The sequence below is a fragment of the Notamacropus eugenii genome, chromosome 1 (assembly GCF_028372415.1).
Source record: "Notamacropus eugenii isolate mMacEug1 chromosome 1, mMacEug1.pri_v2, whole genome shotgun sequence".
Lineage (NCBI taxonomy): Eukaryota > Metazoa > Chordata > Mammalia > Diprotodontia > Macropodidae > Notamacropus > Notamacropus eugenii.
The window spans coordinates 493,468,444-493,495,833 of NC_092872.1; the positions used below are offsets into that span (position 1 = coordinate 493,468,444).

At 38.8% G+C, this 27,390-nt stretch overlaps 1 protein-coding gene across 1 annotated transcript in view; it reads right to left on the reverse strand.

Annotated features, from left to right (window-relative positions):
• The window catches only part of NOXA1 (NADPH oxidase activator 1), a 44,486-nt gene that overhangs the window by 14,144 nt on the left and 2,952 nt on the right, over positions 1 to 27,390 (reverse strand). The window contains exons 2-8 of the mRNA XM_072633113.1: positions 16,602 to 16,684; positions 14,238 to 14,346; positions 5,042 to 5,176; positions 4,365 to 4,472; positions 3,221 to 3,280; positions 836 to 929; positions 611 to 666 (exon numbers count right to left, since the gene is read on the reverse strand). Of these exons, the coding sequence (XP_072489214.1) occupies positions 611 to 666; positions 836 to 929; positions 3,221 to 3,280; positions 4,365 to 4,472; positions 5,042 to 5,176; positions 14,238 to 14,346; positions 16,602 to 16,684 (645 nt within the window). The remainder of the gene's footprint in view (positions 1 to 610; positions 667 to 835; positions 930 to 3,220; positions 3,281 to 4,364; positions 4,473 to 5,041; positions 5,177 to 14,237; positions 14,347 to 16,601; positions 16,685 to 27,390) is intronic.

Below are 27,390 nucleotides of genomic sequence, written 5' to 3' on the forward strand. Positions count from 1 at the left end.
AGGTGAAGTCACAGGCTTTGTCGACTGAATAGGATAAGACACCTGTCACCTCCATCCTTCTGGGCACTGCTGGAGTTGTGCTAAGGAGGCTTTCGATGATCCTACAGAAAACAGAGGGATGATCCTAACATTTATAGTCAACTACAAAAAGCAGTTCATGGAACATAAGATACAAGAGAGTAACAGCAAGAGAGGAATTTGTCCCAGGACATTTTCCAGTTGAATTGCATTAAAAAAGAGAAGAATGAGATGATGATGATGATGATGATGATGATGATGATGATGATGATGATGATGATAATGGACAGCCCTGCCTTGGGGGAGTTTAAAGGTTAGTGCAAAGAAAAGAAGGATAAAAGGTTAGCTTTGAGTTTTTACAAGAACACTGTGAGAAAGACAAGACTTGGGTTTGAATCTTGCCTCAACCACTAGTTGCGTGACCCTGGACAAGTCACAACTTCTCTGTGCCTCAATTTCTTCATATGTAAAATGAGGGAATTTTATTTGATCTTAGAAAGGCATCTAAAATCCCTTTCTGGCTTTAAATTTATGCTCCTGTGATACTTAATATGTTTAGTAAAGATATCTGAAAAAGCTGCCAGACTCTTACCGATGTTTCAAGACATACTGTGGAGCCCGGGCTGATCCCTTCAGGAGGAGGGAGTCCTGCAGAAAAAGGATACGGAATGAGGAATAAACTAACTCGAGAGAACTCCCATAGTGATGGCTTTCCCAGTTGCAATTTTTAGGGGAAGGAGCTGTTAGGATGACTCGCCTGTGACCCACCAACAGGGAGCCCTTCTTCTTGGGGCTGAGAGTTTGAGAGTCAGCTTACCTTGAAGTGGAGAAACTGGTTCCCCAGGTTGGTTTAAATGGGGCCTTTTAGGAAGTCCCTTTGTAGATGAACATGGGATTTCATTGTGATCTCCCTGCAAGGAAGCCAAATTAAAAAGTCAAAGTACCCATTCACTAGCGAAGGCAGCCCTTCTATGTGGAGTCAGCTGTGTGGGTGCTTCATCAACTGGATGGCATTGTGTAGTCTGCTTATTCTTATTTTTGGTTGTTGTTGTTAATTAAGTGGTTTTACAGTATATATTTACCACATAGGAATTTCACCTGCCTCAGAATTCATCAATGAAAAGGAAGAAAGTTGAAGCACTGAAATTTCAATTGCATAATTACTAGGAACTTTTTTCTTCTGCCTCCTTCAGTATGATGCAAAGAGAAGTTTTAGAAAAAACCTAATAACCTAGTCCCAGTTACCAGCCACCAGTGGGCTGGAGTGATCTCATTTCTAAGGCATTTATGCTAACCAAGAGTTCAATGGACCTTGGCACTCTCAGAAAAAGGTACGCATTTTTAAAATTTGTTTTCACTGTTATTTAACAGAATCTGGGACAAGCAGAGAGAAGTGGAAACACTAACATCACCTGACGTTGCCCCAGAGAAGTATGCCCCTCCATGTAACACCTAGAGGTGCCCCAAACCTTGCTCCAGTAAAGGTTAGGCAGCTTATGGCCTAATGTTTCCCTATACACTAGGAAAATCTGGGCTTTTATACTTTCTGGAATTTTCTTACTATAAACCTAGTAAACAAGAAATTAAAATCTTATCAAGGCTGCTGAAGAAAATCCAGAAGAGAGCTAAGCTTCTACAAAGCTAGCAACTTGGCTCTTGGTGGATTCCTCACCCAGCGGTTATTCAGGAAGGACCGATCCTTGTCTTGGTCCTATAGTTCACAGGATGAGTCTACTGGGGCCTTTCTCATTCATTCATTCTTCCCACTCTAACATTCCCTTGCATAGTGCTTTTCAGTCTTATCAGTTTGTCCACTTTCAGGGGATTGACAGGCTCCATGAGGGAGACTGACTGATAGATGCTCTGAGAAAAGATCAACTAGAAAAGCTACATTTGATCTCAAAAGATAGATGGAGAGAGGCAGCAGTTTCCTAACTGCTTCTTGGATCAATTCCTAGGGTTGGAAAAAGGAAGGGGTCTGCCTTCAGGGAAAGGACCAATGAGCAAAACTCCAGGCTCGTATCCATTCCCCATCCTTTCGGGGCCCTTTCTATATTCAGGGGCATTTCTTCAACTACAGCCAGGAGAGGTACATCACTACCATATTTTGACCTTGACAACCCATGAAACAGAGAAAATCAAAAAATAGCCCTTCTGCCTAGGGGCCACCCTTCTGCTTCTCAGATCATTCTCCTAGTCCCTCTTACCAAGAAGTTTGAACATTGTAGACACTCTTAATGAGAGAGTTTCTGAGCCTTCTCTTCTCCATGCTGGGTAAACACAATTCCCTTTAATCTTCCCCCCTCCAGAAATTTAACACTGTATTTAAATGCCAGCCCTAGAACCTTTTCAGGCTTTTCTCCAGGGCATTAGCAAGATACCATCGAGGACCAAACCACAAACCACAAATTCCAGACAAGGGATAAAAAATTAAAGCAACAATTATATATAGATTCATTTCTCCTTCCTAGACTGTATCACCTTGATGTGGGAAAAGGACTAAAGAATTCTGGGACTGCCCTATTTTGTACTAATTGATTAATGTCTCTGTCACTAATATTTCATAAGACTTTAGGCAAACCTATGCATATATATTCTTACCTGTGAAATGGGGGGAAATGAGTTTAGCTACAGAACTCAAAAAGTTGTTAAATGAGTCAATAGAGAGAGTCAGTGTAGTACAGCGGATAAAATCCTGGCTTTGGAGTTAGAAGATGGGTTTGAACCTGGACTCTGCTACTTATGCTCTGTATGACCTTAGGTAAGTCATTTCCCTTCCCTGGACCTCAGTTTTCTCATCTGTAAAATGAGGTTGTTGGACCAAATGACATCTAAGTCTTTGACTACAAGTCAAAGACTTGAAAATTATAAAGTTCCATATGTTTTTGAGTCATGATTATGAAAACATGCCATCCCAGTATTTTAATTTAACATATTTGATTATATGCCTGTCCAGTGCCAGGCATGTAGTAGGTATTAATGTTTGTTGATTGACTGATATTATGGACATCATTTTTTCAATGGAAAGTAAAAGTAAAATAGGAAAAAGCATACACAGTCCCTGTCCCCCAGAGCATCTAATAGGTTCATAGAAGCCCTTACTCTTTGACATAAAAATAACAATTATTATCTATAACTCTTATCTGGAGAGTCATTTTCTAAGGAAGGTAAAAGTGACCCAAAAGGAAAGGTCCCTTCTCACCTGTGACCTGAGAGGCTCAAAACCAACGTATTTGTCGTTAGGATTAACAGATGAAATGATCTGGGGCAGAGAAAGAAAAAAAGAGACATGTTCTTGATGAGATTTAGAACTCCATCCTTGGGCATATCAGAGTGGCAAGCAGCTGTTCCTGTGAGGTTGTACTCTCTACTTAGTTATTATTTACATATTTACCACCTAACTTCCTTACCCTGTATGAGTCTTGGGTACTCATATTTTCTATAATATAAAGTTAGGAATTCATATTTCTGATGTAAAGTACTTTGAATATAGACTAACATTCACTTAGTTACTGTGCTCCCTGTAATTAGGTCAAATATTAGAAACAGTGGGGGCTTCTGTGAGAGAGGAGTAATAGAGCCTCACCTATAACTATCTTCATGCCAAAGCCCCAGCATGTCACCTTTTTTTCCACATTGACTTGTTCTTCACCTCAGTCCTCTTAGCAGCCCTTCCCACACCTAACCCCTACCCTACTCTCACCCTAAGGTCCTCACATCCCCAACTCTCTCTTTTTCCACTACTATCTGCACAGAATCCTATGGATTCTGTCCAAGTCCCTGGGACAGAGTGAGCTGGATAAGCCCAAGACTAATCACCTAGTAACAGCTGGTGGATGAAAGCTCTTAACACTTTCCTGATTTATGAGCTTATCTGACTCTTGTTGAGCAAGATTTAACTTAAAGCATGTAAAATTCTGTCATGATTTCAGAATTCATTCTCATTTTGGAAAGAATAGATTCAGGATTGGCTCTTTTGCTCAGAGCTAGGACTTGCCTTCTTTCCTTTCCTCCATCCCTCCATCCATCCCCCGCTTTCTTTCCAAGTCTCAAATTTCCAACATCAAGACTCAATGATTTGTCTCTACCCTTGACATCCCTGTCCCTATCTCTGGGACTTCTGGGTTCTCAGCTCAAAGTTTTGCTGATCCCAAACCCAGGGATTTTTTTGAAATCAAAACTGAAAGCCTGGATGAAACTTTAGTGCCAAGCATGGACTATGATCTCAGCCCAGTTGAGTTCTGGGGAAGGTATTGTTGATTCATCCAAGTGGTAAGAATTTACAGCCTTCAGAATCTCTCTATAAAGAAGGCTCTAGAGACTTAGTGTAAACAAGACTGCTTTACCTTTGGTTTCCCCAGGAAATCCATGGAATTTAGCTGCTCTACATCCTTCTTCCGGGGGCGAAAGATCTTACCCTTGGGAAATTGCAGAAGGTCCAGAAAGATTCGTTTCTAAGAAAAAGAAAATAATTTCTGACAAATGACTTGGTGACTTTAGGCAGAAATAAGGTAAACTAGGGCTTTCTCTACTTCTGGTATGTGCCAGAAGATTATAATACTAGAGGAATCTTTGATTCCTTAGCTTGAATGGAACTACTGAAGGTCATCTGATCCTTTCCCTTGATTCTGGGAAGGTTAGAAAGTCAACACAACTATTTAATCCACTGATTACCCCTTCTTCCTACAAATACCAATCATCATGGTGTCTCAGTCTGATCATGTGCCTGCAAATTGAAAGTATGACTATCAGACCAGATATTAAATGGGAGAAAACAATATAGAGAGTAAGGATTTGGATACAGAGAAGAAGAAAGAGCGATGTTCTTAGATGAGTCTCTGTGTAAATAAGGCACCAAAGACTTAATATAAATAAGACTGCCTTACTTCACTATTTCTGAAGTCCCTAGCCTAGAGAAAGTTCACCTGAGAAGACAGTGCAAAGTCAAAGTTCTCCCCAGCTCACCCAGGGCCTTCTCCTTGGGGATAAGATTAGAACGATGTCATCCACCTGCCTGACTCACTTGCATCTGGTCCAGGGCAGCCTCTAGAATGGCTGAACTTCCCTCTGGTCTCTTGGAGCTGGCTTTTTCTAAGCTTTTGGTGGCTTCTTCCCAAAGTCCTAGCTGGCATTGTACAGCTGCCATGTTGTACAACACCTGAGAATGATAGGGAAAAGAGAGAGGTGGTAAATGTCATTCCAAAGAATTAGCAGGAATCACATTTACAAAGAAAACTTCACTGTAAGGAAAACTCAGAGTATGAGGCTCTACCTAAATCCCTGCAAGGTGGTTGGTTGTTTGTTGTCCTTCATACTCAAAGAGGACCAAAATGACATCACTACATTGGAGTCAATGTACACTGTGTTCGACTATAGCTGATCAGACCATTATGAGCTCAGAAGGCTCTAACACAGGTAGGCACAAATAGTTTGTATGAATATTTGGAATGGAGATGTCTCTAAATTCGCACATTTCATATTTCTGTTGAGATACTATGATTCTGCCTATCTGGTTCAGTGAATAGAATGGTGGGCCTGGAGTCAGGAAGTCTCATCTTCGTGAGTTCAAATCTGACTTCAGACACTTACTAGCTATGTGACTCAGGGCAAGTCATTTAACCCTGTCTGCCATAGTTTCCTCATCTGTAAAATTAGCTTGAGAAGAAAATGACAAACTACTTCAGTATCTTTGCCAAGAAAACCACAAATAGGGGCATGAAGAGTTGGACGTTACTGAAGAAAAACAATAATTCTGCTTTACTCATAGAGCACAGTGCCTTCTTTAACGTGAGCATGCCATGCTGTGCCAGTGTCTCCCAGTGTCTCATAAACAATTCCAAAATTCTTCAGAGAGACCTTGAGAGTATCCTTTTACTGGCTCTTCTGACCTCCATGTGAGCACTTCCTTGTGCAAGTTTTTCATAAAAGTCTTTTTGGCAAACATATATCCTGTTCTTTGAACATGGAGAAGATATTCTGAATTTCCCATGAATAGGATGTATATGGTGAACTTTATCTGAGGATGTAGATGAATAACACTGAGCCACCCATGACCTCTGCCTTGATTTTCTTTGTGAACAAAGACATAAATATAGCAGCCAGGGAATGAAGTTAACTAGCTTGCATGGGAATCAAACCCACAACCCTGAATACTGATCTTTATCCAGTGGCTCAGATTTGGGCTGAAAGACACTTAAAATGTGCAGAATGCAGTATTTTCTTGCTGAGTATTTTTTGTTTCTTTGAAAAAAAACTATTAAAAAATTTTTGGGATACATTTTGTTTGGACACAACGAACACCTAAACAATCCCTTTGTACAATATTTTACTTACCCTGCCCAAACAATTAGATTATTGATTATTTCCAAAAAGAATGAATATTCTCTTAAACTTTGGCAATAGAATTCTAACATTAAACACAATAACTAACCAGAGGTTTTTCCTCCTTTCCATATTGAATTTATTTACCTTGGCATAACCATTATGTATATTGTTCCTTTGGCTCTGCTTTATTCACTTTGCATCATTTTATATGTCTTACCACATTTTTCTAAATTCTTCATATTTATTATTCCTTGTAGTCCAGTAATATTCCATTCTTCATGCCCCATAATTTGTTCAGCTTTTTTCAATTAGACATTTTATTTCTAGTTCTTTGAATATTGTAAATAATGTTGCTATGAATGTTTTTGTACACATGAATATTTTCTCATCATCAATAACCTCCTTGAAATATAGTCCCAATAGTCCCAATATAGTCCCAATCTTTGTGTCAAAGGGATAAAACAATTGTACTCCTCTTATTTTTTCACAGTTCCAAACTGTTTTCCAGAAAAGCTGAACCAATTTAAAGATCATCAGCAGTAAATTATTGTGCCTGTTTTCCCATAGTTCCAACCCACCTAATCATTCATTCATTTATCTAAAAAGCATTTGTTAAGCACTGATATGCTAGGCACTGTGGATATAAAGATAAAAATGAAACAATTCCTGCCCTTAAGAGCTTACGAATTCTACTAAGAATAAAATGTACACACAAAGAGAAAAAAAGCAGCATCGAGTGAAGGGTGAGGAAAGAGCATTCCAGGTAAAGGGGGAAAGCTGTGCAAAGGCTCAGAAATGGGAAATGGAATATCTTACGTAGGGAACAGCAAATAGGCCAGTTTGGTGGAATGTAGAGTTTGATAGCATGAAATAGGGGGTGGCAAGCCTGGAAAAGTAGGCTGAAGCTTTCTAGCTTCATAGGTGTGAAGTGATAGATCTTAGGGTTATTATTAATCTGCACTTCTTTGATTATCATAAATATTCCTTTAGGCAGTACAATACCAGTCTATATTTATTCTCCAGACAGCAGGATGCCTAAAAGTTCTTTAAAAAAAAATACCTACCTTATGTAGCAAAGAACACCAAAATGCAGTTTGTAGTTAGCTCCTGTATTAACTAGCTGTCTAGTAATCATGAGATTTAGCACTGGGATCATGGGTCCAGGCCCCACCATCTAGCATTTCTATTAATCTTTTTCAACTTCACAGATTACAAAAATTTCAAGAATAGGAACCATTTTTTTAAAAAAATATTTTGTAGGAACACAGGTTGGAGCAGAACTTGGCCAAGAACCTGACGGCTCTTATCCCTGTTCTTCCCAGCTCTTCCCCTTCCAAAGCCTTACAATCCATGTTGCCCTGAGTTCTCATCTCCACTCTTCTTCTTGCCCTCATGACTTAAAACTCCACTATCTCTCAGGTTACCACAGCCTCTTCTGGCCATCAAAATTTACCCTCTTTTGGAGAAGAGAAGGAAAGGGAGAGGGCTAGGTTGACAGAGAGGATAAGCTGAGTGAGCTGGGTCCCCATTCAGGCAACTCCATCTACTCACAAGTTCTGTTTGTCCTTTGTTTTTGAAGGGGACCATGACATCAGAGAAATGATGACATGACTTGCATTTGACTTTGTTTTTGAAAAAGCCTCACTTTTTCTTCCTGAACCATCTGGATCCAGTGACCAGATATTTCCATACATACTGACTGTATGACTGGAGGCCAGTCACTTACTCTCTCTGAGTATCTCAGACAACTCACTAAGACTGAGTTGGAAGGAAGGTATCAATCTATATTGGTCAACAGAGCTTCCTTACTGGAAGTTCCCTATACCAATGAAATTGATATTTCAGCAGGAAAGAATCATTTGAATGGGGATGTTTTCACCTTTTTGTTTGTTTCCTCAAGCACTTAGCAAAATATTGACATATAATAATCTCTTAATAAGTGTTTGTTGATTAACTGGGTCTTTTTAGAGTCATTTTTATAAATTCCAAACATACCTTACTATGCAACTCACTTCATACATCATGAATGTTGTTCACCAATATCTACTTACTTGTTTAAAATTACAATGTCATACAAACTTTGCTTTATTTTAACAAAACTCTAGCCAAAGGCTTTCAGGTCAATTAAGTTGAATTTTTAATAAATTCATCAACCTGTAACATAACATAACAATTTTGATATTCATTAAGTAGAATGAGACTCTTGCTTTATGTCACCAGAAGTGCTTGTAAATAATGACTTTCATATGGGCATTTTGAGAAAATGTATCTTTGCCCTAGAAGTAGAAGTAGGAAACCATGGATGTTGAATGTTGCATATGTTATCAGGTATCACTGCTGTGTCAATTTGTTTTATTTTTTTCTGTCACAAAGAACAGAGAAATATTAGTTTGTGATGGGACTCGGAATATAAAACTAGAAATTGCTGTGTGGTTAAGTGACTTGCCCAGGTCACACTGTCAGTATGTATGAAGAGGCAGGACTTGAATAAAAACAAAAGTATTAACCAAACTTAAAAGAAAAAAAATACTGAATTTATGAAGCAGCCCAGTGTTATTAGAGGACAAATGGATATATGAGTAGGTTGTTACTTGTTTTCCCCACAATTCCCATCACAGGTATAGGTACACAGGAGGCATCAGAAGTGCTTACTGAACTGAGCTGAAGGAAACAGTCAGGCTGTATAGGGACAGGGCAAGATTTCGCACTTAGCTGTGTCACTGCTGGTGAGAGCAGAGTAGAGATTGAAGTCAAACCCTTCAGCCCGCTTAGATCATTTCAAGGACATTTAAAACAAGGCATCCAGAGCCTACAGCAAAGATGATCCTGAGCCTTGTTTATACAACATGTACTTTGAGCTATTTTTGCTTGTAGGAGGAGGAGCCTGCAGAGTTGGGGCAAGAGGTAAGGTGATAAACCCCCCAATCGATAAATGGTCAAAGGATATGAACAAGCAGTTTTCAGAAGAAGAAATTAAAGCTATCTATACTCATAAGAAAAAATGCTCTAAATCATTGATTAGAGAGATGCAAATCAAAACAACTCTGAGAAACCACATCACACCTATCAGACTGACTAACATGACAAAACAGGAAGATGATAAATGTTAAAGAATATATGGGAGAGTTGGAACACTAATTCATTGTTTGCAGAGCTGTGAGCTGATCCAACCATTCTGGAGAGCAATTTGGAACTATGCCCAAAGGGCTACAAAAATGTGCATATCCTTTGACCCAGCAATATCACTTCTAGAACTGTACCTCAAAGAGATCACAAAAATGGGAAAGGATCCCACATGTACAAAAATATTTATAGCAGCTCTCTCTGTGGTGGCCAAAAACTGGAAATCAAGGGGATATCTATCAATTGGGGAATGGCTGAACAAGTTGTGGTATATGAATGTAGTGGAATACTATTGTCCTATAAGAAATGATGAACAGAAAGACTTCAGAGAGGCCTGGAAGGACATATATGAACTGGTCCTGAGTGCAAGGAGCAGAACCAGGAGAACTTTGTACACAGCGACAACCACAATGTGTGAGGAATTTTTCTGGTAGACTTAGTACTTCATTGCAATGCGAGGTCTTAAAAAATTCCCAATGGTCTCTTAAGGCAAAATGCCTTCCACATCCAGAGAAAGAACTATAGAACTGAATTACAGAATGAAGCAGGCCACTTTCTCTTGTGTTATGTTATGTTTTGTTTTATGGTTACTACCATTCATTTTAATTCTTCTATGCAACATGACTAAGGTGAAAATGTATTTAATAGGAATGTATGTATAGAACCTATATAGTATTGCACACCGTCTCAGGGAAGGAGTGGGGAGGGAGAGGAGAAGGAGAGGAAGGGAGGGGTAAAAATCTAAGATATATGGAAGTAATTGTAGAAAACTGAAAAACAAATAAAATAATTAATAAAAAAGGAGGTAAGCAGATAAGAGACCCCTCTACCTCCCCCCCATGCATTCCATAGGAGAAGCAACTAGGGTTATTATTAATATTACATTAATAAAAATACATATTTTTAATATCAGGAAATTCTACTCAGTATGGTCCATAAGTATTCATACAGTGAAGTCAGATTCCATTTAATACCCACAAATGCTTTGCATCAGCTCTAATGACTGGTACTTATTAAACCACGTGCCCCATTCCTGCCTACCCTGCCTCTTTTTCTTCCCCCCTCATACTTCTCTTTTTCTTCCCCTTTTATTGCCGCCTTATATTTTTTCCTAGCCTCCACCTTCTTTCACCTTCCTCCAGCTGAAGCAGCCCCAGAGAACAATTTGACAAAACATAGATCTGAGTGGCTGTTGACTATATTACATCAGTTTTAAGACTTAAGCCCTTTGAAAGGTCAAGAACTGGACATTTCCCTGTGCTCTGCACACTACCCAATACTTTTTGTGAATCATAAGCTAGAATGCTGGTTAATATTTCAGCAGGAAAGGATCATTAGCAAATCATGAATCGGGTTTTTTTTTTACCCCCCTATCATATTATTATTTGCCTTAAGACAGATTTTAGGACAAGGAAGCAAAAATGTAAGATGTCTGAAATTCAAACACACATGGCCTGAAAACACATTGAGCACCTGTGTTCAGACTCTCCTGCTCATCCAAGGTTAATGCAAAGAAAAGAGAGGGTTTTTGTTTCTGTAACGTTTATAGCCCAATACTCTACCAATAATAGGATGAAGAGACATAGCATTACATCACAAATATATCCCAGACTACAAGTGCTATATGACGTCTGAGGAGGGGCAGAGAGACTGTTGAGGGACTGTCACAGAAGGCTTCAAAAAAGAGAGAGCTTTAAATTAAACTTTAAGGGATAAGACGGAATTCAATGGAGAAACAAATGAAGAGGAGGAATCTGAGGCAAAAGGAGCAGTCTAAGCAAAGGAAGAAACAGAGACATCACCAGATCTGAGCAAGCACAGATTTGTCCTAGGCATGGCTGAATTTAGAAGGTGCAAATTGGCCTAGTAGGCACTGTGGGTAGGATAGGACTCTGGTCCTTCTAATCCAAACTGAGGAGGGTGATATGGATGAGTAGCACAGCCAATACTCTGGACTTTGGCCCTCCACCATGGTCTTGAGAAATTGGAACCAGCCATCTCTTCTTTCCTGAGAAGCACTGGTTACAACATTCTGGGTGCCTCTCACCCAAGCCAAGTCTAATAGAAGGGCTGGGGCTGGGAATGGGAACGGAGTGTATCCATCAGTCTTTAAACCTCTTTGCTAGGGTCTAGCCCTTTTCCATCACCTATGTGAGGCTGGGTCTTATCTATCATGAGCACAGAAAGGAAGAAATGGGTACTTGGACCTTCATGAAATGCCTTCATTTATGCAGGAAAGGTTATTAGTGAAGAGGAGAGGCAGCTGGTTGGATAAAAGTACTAGTTCCTCCCCCGACTCCCCACCAGCTGCCATCCTGATTACACCTACCTAGTACCTATTTAACAAAAATAATGATTTAAAATATGATGTTATCCTTCCTTTCACAGCCAAACTCACAGAAGCTTTATAAATTTCCTTGCCTCTATGATTTCTCCCTTCCCACTCCTTAACTCTTTGAAATCTGCTTTCAGCATCCCCACTCAAAAACAAATTGATCTCTCCAAGTTGTCAAAGGAAGTCTTGACTGTTAAATCGCATGGTCTTTTCTTGGTCCATCTTCCTTTTTGCCCTCTCTACAGCAGATCTTCTTTCTCTGTCTCCTTTGCTGGATTACCATCTTGGGATGTGTAGAGGCATTCTTCTCTTTTCTTTTTACATCCTCTACCCCTCCCCATCTTATCAGTTCCTATTTGCTGATGATTCCCTGACATACATATCTAGTTCTAATCACTCCCCCTGAGCTCCAGATCAACTGTCTCCAATTAGACATTCTGTAGGCATCTCAAGTTCATCATTTCCAAAATCCATTCTTTCTCTTCTACTCTACCTGCCCAAACTTTCCTATTTCTGTTGAAAGTGCAATCACCCTTCTGATCATCCAGCCTAGGCTATTGTAATTGTGTGTCCGTATAGATCTCCCTGCCTCCATTCTCTACCTACTCCAAAACATCCTTCAAACCACTTCCAAAGTAATCTTTGTTACATATAAATTTGGTCATATCACTCAACTACTCAGAAATCCCTCAGTGTGATCAGCTGTGAACGTCTTAGCTATTCTCAGCAATACAATGATTCAAGACAACTCTTACAATGAAAAATGCTACCCATCTTCAGAGAAAGAACTGATAGTGTCTGAAGGCAAATCAAAGTATACTTTCTTAAACTTTATCTTCTTGGGGGTTTTTTGGTTGGTGTTTTCTTTCACAACATGGTTAATATTGATATATAGTTTACATGACTACATATAGTAGTATAGTATAGTATATATTACTATATATATAGTTACTCTAGTATAGTAATAATCTATATCAAATTGCTTGCCTTCTCAAGGAGGGGGGAGGAGAAGGAGGAAGAGAGATAATTTCTCAAAAATTTTAGAAAATGAATGTCAAAAATTATTTTTATATTTAATTGGAAAAAAATTAAGAAAAAGAAAAAACAAAGAAATCCCTCCCTATTGTCTCTAAAGTTTATACTCCTCTGCATGACACTCAAAGCTTTCCATAATTTGGTAATACTCTACCTTTCTAGACTTATATTAATTCTCTCTATTCATTTTATGCCTCAGCAAAACTGGACTCTGCTCTGTCCTCTGAATGCCTACTGTATTCTTATGCCTCTGAAAAGCCATAACGAAGAATTTTTGTACTTGGAATAAGAGTCAGGAAAGGTACTCTCAGTTGGAGGGTGGGAATAAGAGAAACAGAGACTCTGGGACACCAGCAGAGGGTTCGGGCCCTCAGCAAGAGGTTATGTCTATAGAACATAGTTTTCAATCATTCAACACATACTTTTTTTGGAAACTCAGCTAGTATCAAGTGTCTGAATCCAGATTTGAACTCAGGACTTCCTGACTCCAGGGCCAGTACTCTATGCACTGTGCCACCTAGCACAAATACTTTCAAAAATTGTATTGGTATTATTGTTTTTATTTCACTCAATAAACATTTATTAAGTGCCTACTATGTGGCAGGTACTGTACTAAATGCTAAGGCAAAAGACAATTTCCGCTTTCAAGTTTATACTCTAATGGGGGAGACAACCCACAAACAGCCATGTACCAAGACACCTTTGGGATAAACTGGAGATAATCTCAGAGGAAAGACTGAAATTAAAGGGAACTGGGAAAAACTTTCTGAAGAGGACAGGATGCCAAAGAAGGAGGGAGAGAGTTCCAGGCATCGGGAACAGCCAGTGAAAATACTTGGATTTGAGAGAGAGAGTGTTATATGCAAGGAACAGCAAGGAGGCCAGGGTCAGGAGACCAAAGAGTACCAAGCAGTCAGGTGGCAGGTACTTGGATCTGGTCTTGGGGATCAGGTATAGCACTTGTACTTGGAATCAGAAGGCCTAAGTTTAAATTCTTTCTCAGATATTTATTTAATTATGTAAGCCTGGACAAGTTCCTTAACTTGTCTGGACCTCAGCTTCTTATCTACAAAATGGGAATAATAACAGCCTCTTCCTTACAGGGTTGTTGTGAGGATAAGTTAACATGTACAAAGTGTTTTGCATCCCTTAACACAATACAGAGATGCTTGCTATGGTGATGAGATGGGGGAAGAGGGTCCCCTTGCCTCTCCCAAATCTACCCCTTTGGATCACTCCAAATCATCTTGGGGCTGTCCATAAGCAATCTGTGCACAGCAAAGGACTATAAACCTCAGAAGGATGTGGAGACACAGACCCAGCTCTTGAATAATTTTGTGCTTTTTGGCAATGATATGACATAATTGGCATGGCCATTTCCCTTCTTTCTTCTAACACTTACCTCCCAAGCTTGTAATTTGTACTGAAGACCCAGTTGCTTATAGTCAATGAAGGCATTATTTCTCAGGTTGACCAAGGCCTGGGCATAATCAGAAAGAGCTTCTGGGAACCTGTGATCCAGAAGAGAATCAATTATAACTCAAAGGGTATTAGAAATGTACAATAAGTTCTATGATTGGGTCCTCATTGACTCAGTTGCTTAGTGAAGGGCTTTGAAGCAGAGGGTTGGATTCTTGGACTCACCTGTTAGAGCAACAGGGAGCTACGGTAGGACCCCAAGGACGAAAGGCGGCACAACTAGTGCGTCAGGAGAAAAAGAAAGCCATAGCATCTAGCACAGCAGCAGGCTGAATGCAGAATAAGAAATGATAGCTTGGATGAAACATGACTAAGGCTGTACAGTTCTGTATAGCAACAGACAGATGTGAGAGAGATTGTGATGACTAAATGGATAAAGTACCAAATATAGTCAGAACTACATTGAATTTCATCTTGTTGCAGTGAAAGACTACCTCCCGGCTGTGTGGTGGAGTACCCTTCGCATTCACCTTCCCCACATCACTTGCCACAGGTGTCCCAACCGAGGAATTTAAGGGGCACCTGCATCCTAGTCTAGAAGTCTCTGTGGGATTTATTTCTTCCCTTCTTGTCTTCCTAATATCCCTTTATAACCAGACCATGCTTCCCTGTTTGATATTACTTCTTCAAAAGATCCCTGATTTCATCAGTTTGGGAATTTTCTCCAATGACACAGTTTAAAACCCCTTCCTGCCTTAGCAGATGGTTTCATGAGTTGAAACAACTAAAATAATCCATCCCTTGGTAACCAACTTTCTGGGCATGAGCCTCTATCCACTTAGGCCAGTCCTCAAACAATAGATGCACAGTCCATCACTGTTCCCATCTTAGAAACCACCTCAGTTTGGTGTGACCTGTTAGAGCTTTTGTTTCTTGGTACAGTCTTGAAGATCCTGAGTCACCTTTAGATCACATAATGGTTAGGGTGTTAATAGTGAATACTCTGTTTATTAAATATGGTTCCAGTTTGGAAAAGCAGTTCTGGTTAGGAGGAAAGGGAAAGGAATAGAGAGAGAGGAATTATATACAGAAGAATCCTAGCTTGGGGACAGGTGGAAAGGCTGGCAAATCCTTGTTTTAAAAGGTAACTGTTAGAATAATAATGTTAGGAAATGCTGCAACAAAAAGGTAGCTAACTACAACAATAATAAAGTTAGGAAAAGCTAAGCTTCATCTCTCCCTTTTATTCTTACAAAAAAAAAAAAAAGGAAGGGGAAGGAAACTGATGAATTTATTTGGAAATAGGAGGGGCAGGAAATATCTTTAACATAAATATCCAGTTTCAGTTTATTGCCAAATGCTGTCTCTGCTTCCTTTACGATATCTCTCCTATCTGTCCTCTATCCAGAATGCTACAACCTTAGTCATTTCTCATTCAGACTATCACTCCCAGTATCCAGTGGTGCTTGATTATTCTAAAACAGTCTTCTCTGGTCACACTGATTGTGCCACCTTCCTCCTTGGAATCCTACCATGCTTCTTATTGTTCTCAAAGTTAAGGCCATGGTCTTCTTCCTGTGCTTCCAAGCCCCAAGGTACCATGAATGATCTCATCTCTTTGGTTTCCTAGTTCCTGGTCTGCCTGCCACAGGCTGAAAATCCCCTTGGCTAGATCCTCCTGTACCTTCCTCTGAATCTTTAGATACATCTTCTCCCACTTCCACCCTCTACCCCTCCAAAACATTTAGAAATTCCACCCCTTTCAATAAATTTCTTGTAATAATTAGAAAGCTAGTGGCTTCTCAATTGATTCACATATCTGGAGATGGAAATCCTGAAGTTCCTTTCCTTGCTGCATCCTTGATCATAGCCTTGTGTATTTTACTATATTTACGGAATCATTCAAAGTAGGAATTATTTTTATTTTTCTCTTTACAAACCCAATTCCTAGAAAAGTGCTTTGTACATATTAGGAGCTTAATAAATATCTATTTGAATTGAACTGAATGTTTACAGTCTCCTTAATTTGTGGTTGTTTTATATATACCTTTTTTACACCATAATCATTTCAGGACCTCCCAGACCCCTAACTATAAAACCTTCCCTTGGAACGAGGAGAAAGAGTAAAAGATTATGATGCTGCCTCCGGGTCTCTTTACACACTGGTCTCACCAAGATATCTGGTAAACTCTGAAAGGTCAAAGAGAGACCACAGCCATCACCATGACTAGCAGAGTGGCACGCAAGGTGGGCCAATTTTGAAAAGTGAGAAAGGAGGAGGAGCAAGAATAAGGTAGATTGGGAACAATAGGCTGTAAGAAAAGAAACAAGGAGACTTTGTCCTCACCTCTCGAGTTGAAAGTGAACCACTCCTCTCAGGAAGAATCCAACAGCCAGACAAGAGTCCTTAGTCACTGTTTGATCCAATGCCTAAGGATCAAAGATAAGGAATCAAAATGCTTAAGTTCCACAAAACAGCTAGATAACACGGCATGTTTATAATATAATGTGCCCAATTTTCATAAAACATACATAGAAATCCATCTTCTTATAAGTCATATCAAGAAAGCATTATAGGCATTTCAGAATTGTGAACAATTCTGTGGCTATTCCCTCTGATGACGCATATCTCATATATAAAAGCATATACTATGCTTTCTCATTCTGTACAACTTGTATCTAAATCTTTGATAGTGGATCTACCCAGAATGCTAGGAACCCTTTCTCTAGGTGACATTATTTTGAAAATGTAGTACATGGTACATTGGTTATCCTTTACTTTTACTATAAGATTAACCATCTTTCTTTTCCCCATCATACATCTTTCATGAAAATTTTAAAAACCTTTTTTAGACAAATACTAGAACTTAAATATATAATAAGCAAAGAAAAAGAAATATATTATAAACTTAAATATAAAATAAAAAAAATTCAACATTATATGCGCAGCAGAACACAGGAGCAGATTCAGAATATAGAGCAATAACTTTCCATTTCAAGAAAGCCTATATATTAAATACTGTGCATTACATTGAAAGCTGTCCATTTTCTCTTTGCTTTCTTGTAGGTTTTCTTTTGTTCTCTGCTGTACACTTTTTATTTCGTTCTTCCCTCCCCCTTCCTCTCCTTTCCCTCCCCTCCAGACTACAATTAAGCATGGATATATTTATATATAGGCATTGATGTATACATACACATATACATATCTACACACATATACATACATATATAAACAAATACTTTCCCTAAAAGATTCTACTCCTAATCTTTGTTTTTATGTTTGTGCATATCTCCTTTTCGTCCTAACTCCCCTACTTTACTTCTACCAGCTACTTTGCCTTCCTATTATTTAACCTCATCCCCCCCACAACAATCCCTCCTTTATCCTCCCCTTCCCATAAATTAAACACCCTTTTGTACATCCCTCAGACCTATTCCCACACCATCCCCTCTAAAGATCCCTCTCTTATCTTCCCAGGAATCCCTCCCTTATCCTCCCATTTTCATTGACCTAAATACCCTTCTATATCCCCCTTTTAATCTATTCCCTCACCCTCTCCTCTAAAAATTCCTCCCTTATCTTCTCCCTCCTCCCCATCCCCTTACAGCTTTATTTCTTTCTAAATTTAAAAGACTTTTATACTCTCTAGATGTATATGATTTTTCCTTCTTGAACCCATTTCTGATGAAAGCAGGTTTTCAGAATTAACAATTCCTCTCTCCCATTTAATTCCTCTGTATTGGTTCTTCCTCTGGCACCTCATTTGTATAAGACATTTACTCTTTTTGCTGTTCTTGAACAGTTTTACTTTTTGAGTCATACAGGTTGGCCCCATCTTTCTTATAAGCTACCTAATCACTAATAACAATCTTAGACATAAGTTTTACATTTTTCATATGTAAAAAGTAAATAGTCTATCCTTAATGAGTTCCTTGTAATTGGTCATTGGTATGTACCTTATGTTTCTCTTAGATGTCAAATCTTCTATTAAATTCAGGCTTTTTTTTTTAAATAAAATCCTGAAAGTCTGACAATTCATTAAATATCCTTTTTTTTTCATTCAGAATTATGCTTAGCTTTGCTGGATATGATATTTTAGGCCTGAACCACAGATCTTTTGCTCTTCAATATATAGTGTTTCAAGACCCTTGATCTTTTAGTGTCACTAATGCTAGGTCTTGTGTGATTCTAACTGTGGTACCATCATATGTAAATTGTTTTTTTCTTGTTGTTGGTAATATTTTGCCGTTGAGCTGGGGGTTTCAGAATTTAACTATAATGTTCCTATGAGTTTTTGTTGTAAGATCTCTTTCAGGTGGTGATAAGTGGATTTTTTAAATTTCTATTTTCCCTTCTTGCTTCAGGATAATTTTCTTTAATTACTTCTTGTATTATTGTATCAATTCTTTTTTTGATCATAGCTTTCAGAAGTAGCCTAATTATTCTTGTTTTCTCTTCTTGATCTGTTCTCTTGATTTTCTTTATGAGATGTTTCACATTCTCTTCTATTTTTTCATTCTTTATATTTTGCTTTTTTATTTCTTATCTCATGACTTTGCTGGCTTCCCCTTGCCTAATTCTGATTTTCAAGAAGTCATTTTCTTCTTTAAGATTCTGGATCTCCTTTTCTAATTGGTTGACTTTCTTTTCATAATCTTATTTTTCTTGGATTATTCTTATTTTTCTTTTTAGTTTTTCCTCAATCTCTCTTATTTGATTTTTAAAGTTTTTCTTTAAGTTCTTCAGTGAATTTTTTTTGGGCAGGTGGTCATTTGATATTAGGTAGAAGATGGGGTAGAAGATGGTTTCTTTGCTTCAATATTCTCCTCTGAAGATGAACCTGGTCTTGTCTATTCCCATAGTAATTCCTGGATTGGATTGGTTGGATTCTTTCTTCTTTGCCTATGCATTTTTTTGGTGTTAGTTTAGTCTTTATAATCACCTCTAGTACTGGGGTATGGGGGATGGTGCCTATGGCCTTAGATCCTCTTCACTTCTCCCCTTTGACCTTAAACTGAAACCAAGACCTCCAGCCTCCTATAAGTGCCCATAGCCAGTGGAGTCCCTGCCCCACCGCTTCTTCACTCACCCATATGTGCTGGTTCCTTCTTGCCCCACCACATCTCAGCAGCACAGTTGAATCTAGTGTTCTTTGTCAGCCAAGGTTCTCTAGATCTTCCCCAGCTCTGATGCCAAACTCCCCTCATTGTCCTGGGGGTAAAAGTTCCTCTAGCTAGGGCAGAGGCAGCCTCCCAACCCAGGGCTTGCAGATTGTAGTTTAAGTGGTCCCTAGTCTGGGGAGGTGTTTACTCTTCACAGGCATGAAATATGGCCCAGGGATTTTTCTTCAGATCTTTTCTGACTGTCCCAGGGATTGCTCTGATGTCATGATCCCCTTCCAAAATGAAGGAGGAACACAATCTGTGGGTAGTAGACTGAGCTGCCTACATGGGGACCCAGCTAGCTGAGTAACTCAGCTCATCCTCTCTCTCACCCTAGCCCTCTCCCTTTCCTTCTCCTCTCCAAAAGAAGGTAAATTTTGATGGCCAGAAGCTGCCCAGTTAACTTGGGGTACATTGACTAGATTTGATTCCTTCCCCTCCCTTCCCTTCCCTTTCCTTTTCTCTTTTTTCTTTCCTTCCTTTCTTCCTTCTTTCCTTTCATTCTTTCTTTCTTTCTTTCTCTCTCTCTCTTTCTTTCTTTTCTCCCCTAAAATCTTAGACTCAGTGTACTCTGAAGCCCACAGATTGAACAAAAATGGGTCCCTGCCCAACCTCCACTCAATGGCTGTTTTTGGACCCTCCTGGTTTAGAGTAAATGCCAATAGTCACAGTTCCTCTTTGAAACAACAACCCTGAGGCTCCTGCCCCTCCCAGTGTGATTTATATATTTATCTTTTTCTTTTCTATTAAAGGGCCATCCCTCTGACTAGTTTTTAAAGAGGTCTGTCTATTCACTGAATGGGCATTACCTCACTTTAAGTGAGTACCTGAAAAGGCCTTAGCCTAAAAGGTCAAGGTCTCCCATTGCATCCTGGGCTGTCTCCAGTCATCCTGATGAATATCTGGTCACTGGATCCAGATGGCTCAGGAAGAGAAAGTGAGGTTGTGACCTTGCACAGTCTTCCCTCACTCAAAACAAAGTCAAGTGCAAGTCATGTCATTTTTTCTAATGTCATGGTCCTCTTCGAAAACAAAGGACAAACACAACAACTGTCCCAGGAGGACCTTTGTTCTTCCCCTACTCTTATTTATTTTCACGGCTCTACGTTCCCTCCCAACCCTGAGCCACTATTTTATCTCTTTTGTGGAGGAAAATCTTCAGAGCTGGAAATTTTCTTACTTACTCCACCATCTTTCCAGAATCCTCTCAATTATTTTTTTATTTTAAAAATATTTTATCAATATATTTTGTTTTTTAAGTCCCTGCCATTTTGTAATATGTGTATATACCCCTTCAATCCTCCTGCAGAAGTCCCTCTTATAACAAATAAAAACAGATAAGCAAAACCAATCATTGGAGTTACCAAGTGACCAGGTATGACAGCGTATGCAACATTATGTACCCATAATTCACTACCTCTCTGATTAGATCAGAGTGTACCCCAAGAATGTTGGGGTGCACCTGAAATGATGAGGAATAGATATGCGAGTCCTATTGTCCTGAAAGAATTCACTAGAACAATCTCCAAGTTAAAGAAAGGCATTATTGGGGTGATGCACCCAAGCAGGCCTGTTCCCCATGAGGCAGAGCTCCAGTGGACTCTACTTCACGTGGGAGGCTGAGCATAGGCAGCAGGCCCCACTCCCCTACAGGAGCAGAGGGTCCTGCTTCCCCTAGGAGATAAAGGCAGTTATTGGGTTTAGATGTCTGGTTTAAACACAGTTTTATGGAATAAGGGGAAAGGGGACAAGAGAATGAAAGGAGCAAGCACAACTCACAAATGCCTGGGACTTCAGCTAGTCTGGCCAGCCTTTATCATGCAGTTAAGAATAAAGAATAGGAAGAGGGAGGGAAGAACTGTTCTGGAATTGGAGGCGCTTTGTGAAAACACATAGGTAAGTCCACGATGGGGGCTTCAACACACAGTCTTCTTTGATCACTTTTCTGGCTGGTCACATCCTGCATCTTATCTTATATCTCATATGCTCAAGCACTCTTTTCTACCTCATCACCCTCTACCTAAACGAGGGAAGTATGTTTCTCTGAAATTGCACACTTCAGTTTAAAGTATGAGTGTGGGTTTCAATCCTCAAATTCGTCAGATTTTATTTGTACTAGTCCTGTTTTCAACTTAATGGACTGTTTATTAACTTCTCCTTATCTGCACATCTAGTCCTCAAATGTCTCCTTCACAACATCAAGGGGATGTTTAAAAAACATAGTGTTGGAAGTAAATATTTACCATTTGTTTTAAGTGACAATTTGTGTGAAGTAGGTGTAATGGATTCCTGAATATGCCTTTATGAAGACAGCTGCCACTAGTTAAATAAACAAGCCGGTGAGATGAGGAAAGTAAGTGTCAATAAAGATCTGATTCAATTAATTTGATAATTTCTGACTGTAGTCCTTATAAAAGGGAAGCAGCATGATATTGTGAAAAGAACACTGGCCTGGGATTCAGAAGACATAGGGTTTAAGGCTTGTTTATTACCTTGGGCAAATCACTTCCCCTCTCTGAGATTCCCTTTACCCATTTACAAAAGGAGAATTCTACTAAAATGATCTCCAAAGTACTTTCTATACCTCTAAAATTCTATGAAGTTGCATATGCTGTAAGTATGAGGAGATGCTGTAAAAACCAGGGAATTTTGGAGAAAAGAGATAAGAATGGAATAAGTTTCTCAAGCAACAGGAATTTTGATCCAGATTTTAAATGAAGGACATAGATTGGCAGAGGAGATGGGGTGTTTCAGGTTTAGGGAGACTGGCAGGTTCAAAGTTAGATGCAGAAATATGATATGTTCAAGGAAGAGCAAACAGATGAATTTGATAGGAGTATATGGATTATATTGGGAAGTAACAAGAGATAAGACTGCAAAGGAAGGTGGGAGGGTATTAAATGCTTGGCTGAAAATTGAAATTCCATACCTATAAGCAATGGGAAGCCATTGTGGTTCTTAATCAGTGGAATTACGAGATATTAAAAAATAATGCTCTAAGCAATACATAGAAGATCAGTGTGGAGGTCATAAATGTGGGTAGGAAATAATGAAGGACTGGTTGACACTCTGTACAAGGCCTTTGATTGTATCATTATCTCATTTCAGGATGGTATCCCTGTTTTGGATTAGCCATATGCCTTTGTTTTAGTCTCTCTATTATAATATGGACAGCATTCATAGGTGTCCTGATAAATGTTTAACAACTGACTCTCTAAAAAAATGTACATACCACACTGTAATTTGCATTAAAATTTTCTTGATCATTTTTTGAAATCTAGACAACTAACAAAATAATAAATCAAGTCCTGATTTGTATTATTTGTCAGTTTCTAAGGTGGAAATGCTCACCCTGACAAGTGAGCTATTTTCAGCATATTCCTGGAAGTTTCTCAAATTATTAATATTGCCATTCTTAGTCAGCCACTTGTGTTTAAAGATGACTCACCATGTACCCATGCCATTAGGAATTTCCTTTCACATCTACTTACTCAGTTAGTCCCTTCTCCTTCTTCTTGAGAGTAATGACTGTCTTTTACTTTACTTTGCAAAGTGTTCAGCATAGTGACTAGCACATAGCAAATGCTTAATAAATACTTTTTGATTGACTGATCAATAGAAATAGAATTCAATAGAAATCTTAGAAAGCTGCCTAGATACATATGTCAGGGACAAGATATGAACCCATGTCTTACTGCTTCTGAAGCAGTCTCTTTATCCAGTATACTACAATGACTCTCAGCGTATCCCTCGAGATACATACATTTCCCCCCCAAGTCTTATGTATTTTACTTCCAGAGTCTCTCATATTCAGGTCCTTATCACCTCTCATCTGAACTACTGAAAGAAGTTGTTTGATCTCCCTGATTCCAGTTCCTCCCCTATTCAATTCCATCTTCCACATAGCAGCCCCAATAATCTTCCTAGGATAGAAGTCTGACCAAAAAGTTCACCACAATCTGCTTCAACCTACTTTCCAAACAATATTTTATTCTATTCCCTCTCATAAATTCTATATTCTAGCCAAATTGACCTCCTAGTCTTTTCCTCAGCCTCAATATTCCATCTTCTACCCCCTGATTGTTTATGTCCTCTTTGTTCTCAGTTTTTCTTATACCACACTTATGTTACCTCCTGGAAGAGAATCTGGAACCATTTCTTTTTTCCAAACTGGAAGCCAGAAGCTAGAAGTAGTATCTTTCCTCTCCAAAACTCTCACCAAACCCACCCCTCACACAAGCACAAAGTAATCAGTCTTCACCAGTGATGAGAGTTTTCTGCAAATAGACTTGATTTCCAAGCTACACTTATATTAGTATATGTTGTATACCCTCATATAAGATGCTTGATGGCAGATACTTTTTTGCTTTTATCCTTCCATCCCCAGTGCCTTGCACACAGGAGATTCTTCTCCTCAAGGCTAACCCCTCTGTATATGTCCTTTATCCTATCCCTTATCTTCTATAGCAGGTTACAACTTCAATCATTTCCCCCTTTCTTTATTCTTTAACACTTACTGGTTCCTTCTCCACTGTCTTCAAACATACCCCGTATTTCCCATCCTTAAAAGACTTCCTGGGGTAGCACCAAGATGTGAAGAAAAAGGAAGGAACTCACTTGAGCTCTCCCAAATTTCCCCTCCAAACAACTTTAAATAACACTTCAGAACAAATTCTGGAGCGGCAGAACCCACCAAAGGAGAGGGTGAAACAATTTTCCAGCCTATGACAACTTAGAAGGTTAGCAGGAAAGGTTGGCTGCACTGGGGTGAGTGTGGAGCTTAGCTCAGAACAGGCTGCACTGTAGAAAACCAAAACCAGCAGCAGGCCTTGGGGAGAGGGGGAAGTGTTGAGAGTTAGGGGAGAGGGGGAAAGAGAATGTAACTGAAACAGTGGCAGTAGTGGTAGTTTCAAGATCTTTCAGCCCACAGATGGTAAGGAGGTGGGGTTAAGACAACTGATCTGAAGATTACAAGGGTCCTTATACTGGCACCAGTCCCAAGACTCTGTTGCATTGTCCATTCTTGAATCTGAGTCACAGACCTGGGTCTTAGTACCAGGGCAAGGAGCAGCATGAGCACACCAGAGCTTGTGACCTCAGTAGAGTTGGGATTCTGGTCATAGTTCCAGGGTGGAAAAGAGTGTTTATGGTTTCTCACAGTCTAGAGCACAGATCAGGAGAGCAGTGAACATATCTCTTCCTAGATTACACCATCTTGGAAGAACCGAAAATTTATAGGTCTCTGGAATTATCTCTAAAGATAGCTACACAAAAAACCTGAAGTTTAGGATAGTGCCTCCTCTACTCTGGAAGCAGAGCTCCACTTTAGCATAGAGTTAAAAGTCAAGAAAAAGACTGGAAAAATGAGCAAATAACAGAAAAATATCCTGACTATAGAACATTACTATCATGACAGGGAAGATCAAAACACAAACTCAAAAGAAGACAACAAAGTCAAAACGGCTACATGTCAAGCCTCAAAGGAAAATATAACTTGGTCTCTGGCCATGGAAGAGCTCAATTTTTTTAATCAAGTAAGAGAGGTAGAGGAAAAATTGGGAAGAGAAATGAGAGTGTTATAAGAAAATCATGAAAAAAGAGTCAACAGTTTGGTAACTGAGGCACACATGCATACACACATATACATACACACACACACACACACATACACACACTCCTGAAGAAAATAACACCTTAAAACCAGAATAAGTCAAATGATGAAAGAGGCACAAAATTCAACAAAGAGAAAAATGCCTTAAAAAGTAGAATTGGCCAAATGAAAAAAGAGGTACAAAAATTCACTGAAGAAAACAATTCCTTAAAAATTAGAAGTGGGCAAGTGGAAGCTAATGACTTTATGACAGAGACATCATAAAATAATAAAACAAAGTCAAAAGAATGAAAAAAAATTAAAGTGTGAAATATCTCATTGGAAAAACAACTGACCTGGAAAATAGATCTAGAAGGGACAATTTAAGAATTACTGAACTACCTAAAAGTCATGATAAAAAAAGAGCCTAGATACCATCTTTTAAGAAATCACCAAAGAAAACTGCCCTGATATTCTTGAATTAAAGGATAAAATAGAAATTGAAAGATTCCACTAATCACCTCCTGAACAAGATTCCAAAATGAAAACTCACAGGAATATTAGAACCAAATTTCAGAGTTCTCAGACCAAGGAGAAAATATTACTATTTTCTAGAGTTTCTAAAAAGAAACAATTCAAAAATTGTGGAGCCACAGTCAGGATAACACAAGATTTAGTAGTTTCTACATTAAAGGCTCAGAGGGCTTAGAATAGTATATTCTGAAGAGAAAAAGAGCTAGGACTGCAATCAAGAATTACCTACCCAGCAAACTCAGTATAATCCTTCAGGACAAAAATAGATATTCAGTGAAATAAAGGACTTTCAAGAATTTCTGATCAAAATACTAGAGCTGAATAGAAAATTTTTCTTTCAAACACAAGACTTAAGAGGAGCATAAAATGAGAAATTATAAGAGATTCAATAAGCTGTTTACATTCCTACATGGGAAAACCATACTTGTAACTCCTAAAACTTTCTCATTATTAGGGCAGTTAAAAGGAGTAAACACAGACAGAGAACACAGGTATGGGCTGACTATGAAGGGACGCTTATCTAAAAAAAACAAAATTAAGGAATGAGAAACAGGGATGCATTGGGAGAAGGGGAAAAGGAGAGGTGGAATGGAATAAATTATTTCACATAAAAGAGCTTTTACAGTGGTGGGGGAGATGGGGGAAGTGAAAGTGGGGAAGAGAGATGATCCTTACTCTCACTGGAATTGGTTCAAAGAGGGAATAGCACACACATTCAATTGGGTATAGAACTCTGTCTTATCCTACAGGAAATAGGAAGGAAAGGAGATAAGAGAAAGGGGTCTTGCTGATAGAAGGGAGGGCAGACTAGAGTAGGTAAAAATAAGAAGCAAAACACTTTTGAGGGTGGACAGGGTAAAAGGAGAAAGAGTAGGATAAATAGGGAGAAAATAGGATATAGGGAAATACATAAGTGTAAAAGAGTTTTATAGCAAGTTTCTCTGATAAAGACCTAATTTCTCAGCTATGTAGAGAACTGAGTGAAATCTACAGAAATAAGAGCGATTCCTCAGCTGATAAATGGTTAAAGCATATGAACAATAAGTGTTCAGATAAGTACTCAAAGCTGTCTATAGTCACATAAAAAATGCTCTACATTACTATTGATTAGAGAAATGCAAATTAAAACAACTCTGAGCTACCACCTCATACCTATCAGATTGTCTAATATGAGAGAAATATTGGAGGGGATGTGAGAAAATGGAGACATGAATACATTGCTGGTGAAGTGATATACTGATTCAAACATTCTGTAGACAATTTGGAACTATACCCAAAGGGCTATAAAAATGTGTATGCCCTTTGATCAAGCAATACCACTATTAGGTCTGCATCCCAAACAGATTAAAAAATGAAAAGGAAAAGGACCCATACATACAAAAATATTTATGGCAGCTCTTTTAGTGATGGCAAAGAATTGGAAACTGAGGGGATGCTCAGCAATTGGGGAAAGGTTGAACAAATTTTTGTATGTGATTCTATTGTTCTATGAAAAATGATGAGCAGGATGCTTTCAGAAAACTTGGAAAGACTTACATGAACTGATGCAAAGTGAAATGAACAGAAGAACCAGGAGAACACTGTATACTGTAACTGTAATATTATATAATGGTCAACTGTGAATGATTTAGCTATCCTCAGCAATACAGATGATCCAAGACTGTTCTGAAGGACATGATAAAAAATGTTTTCCAACTCCAGAGAAAGAACTGATAGAGTCTAAATGCAGATTAAAGCATACTTCACTTTTTCTTCTTTTTTTAATCTCTGTTTTCTTTTACAGCATGACTAACAAGGAAATATGTTTTTCGTGACTGTACATCTGCTTCATCAACCACTTCACTTCCCT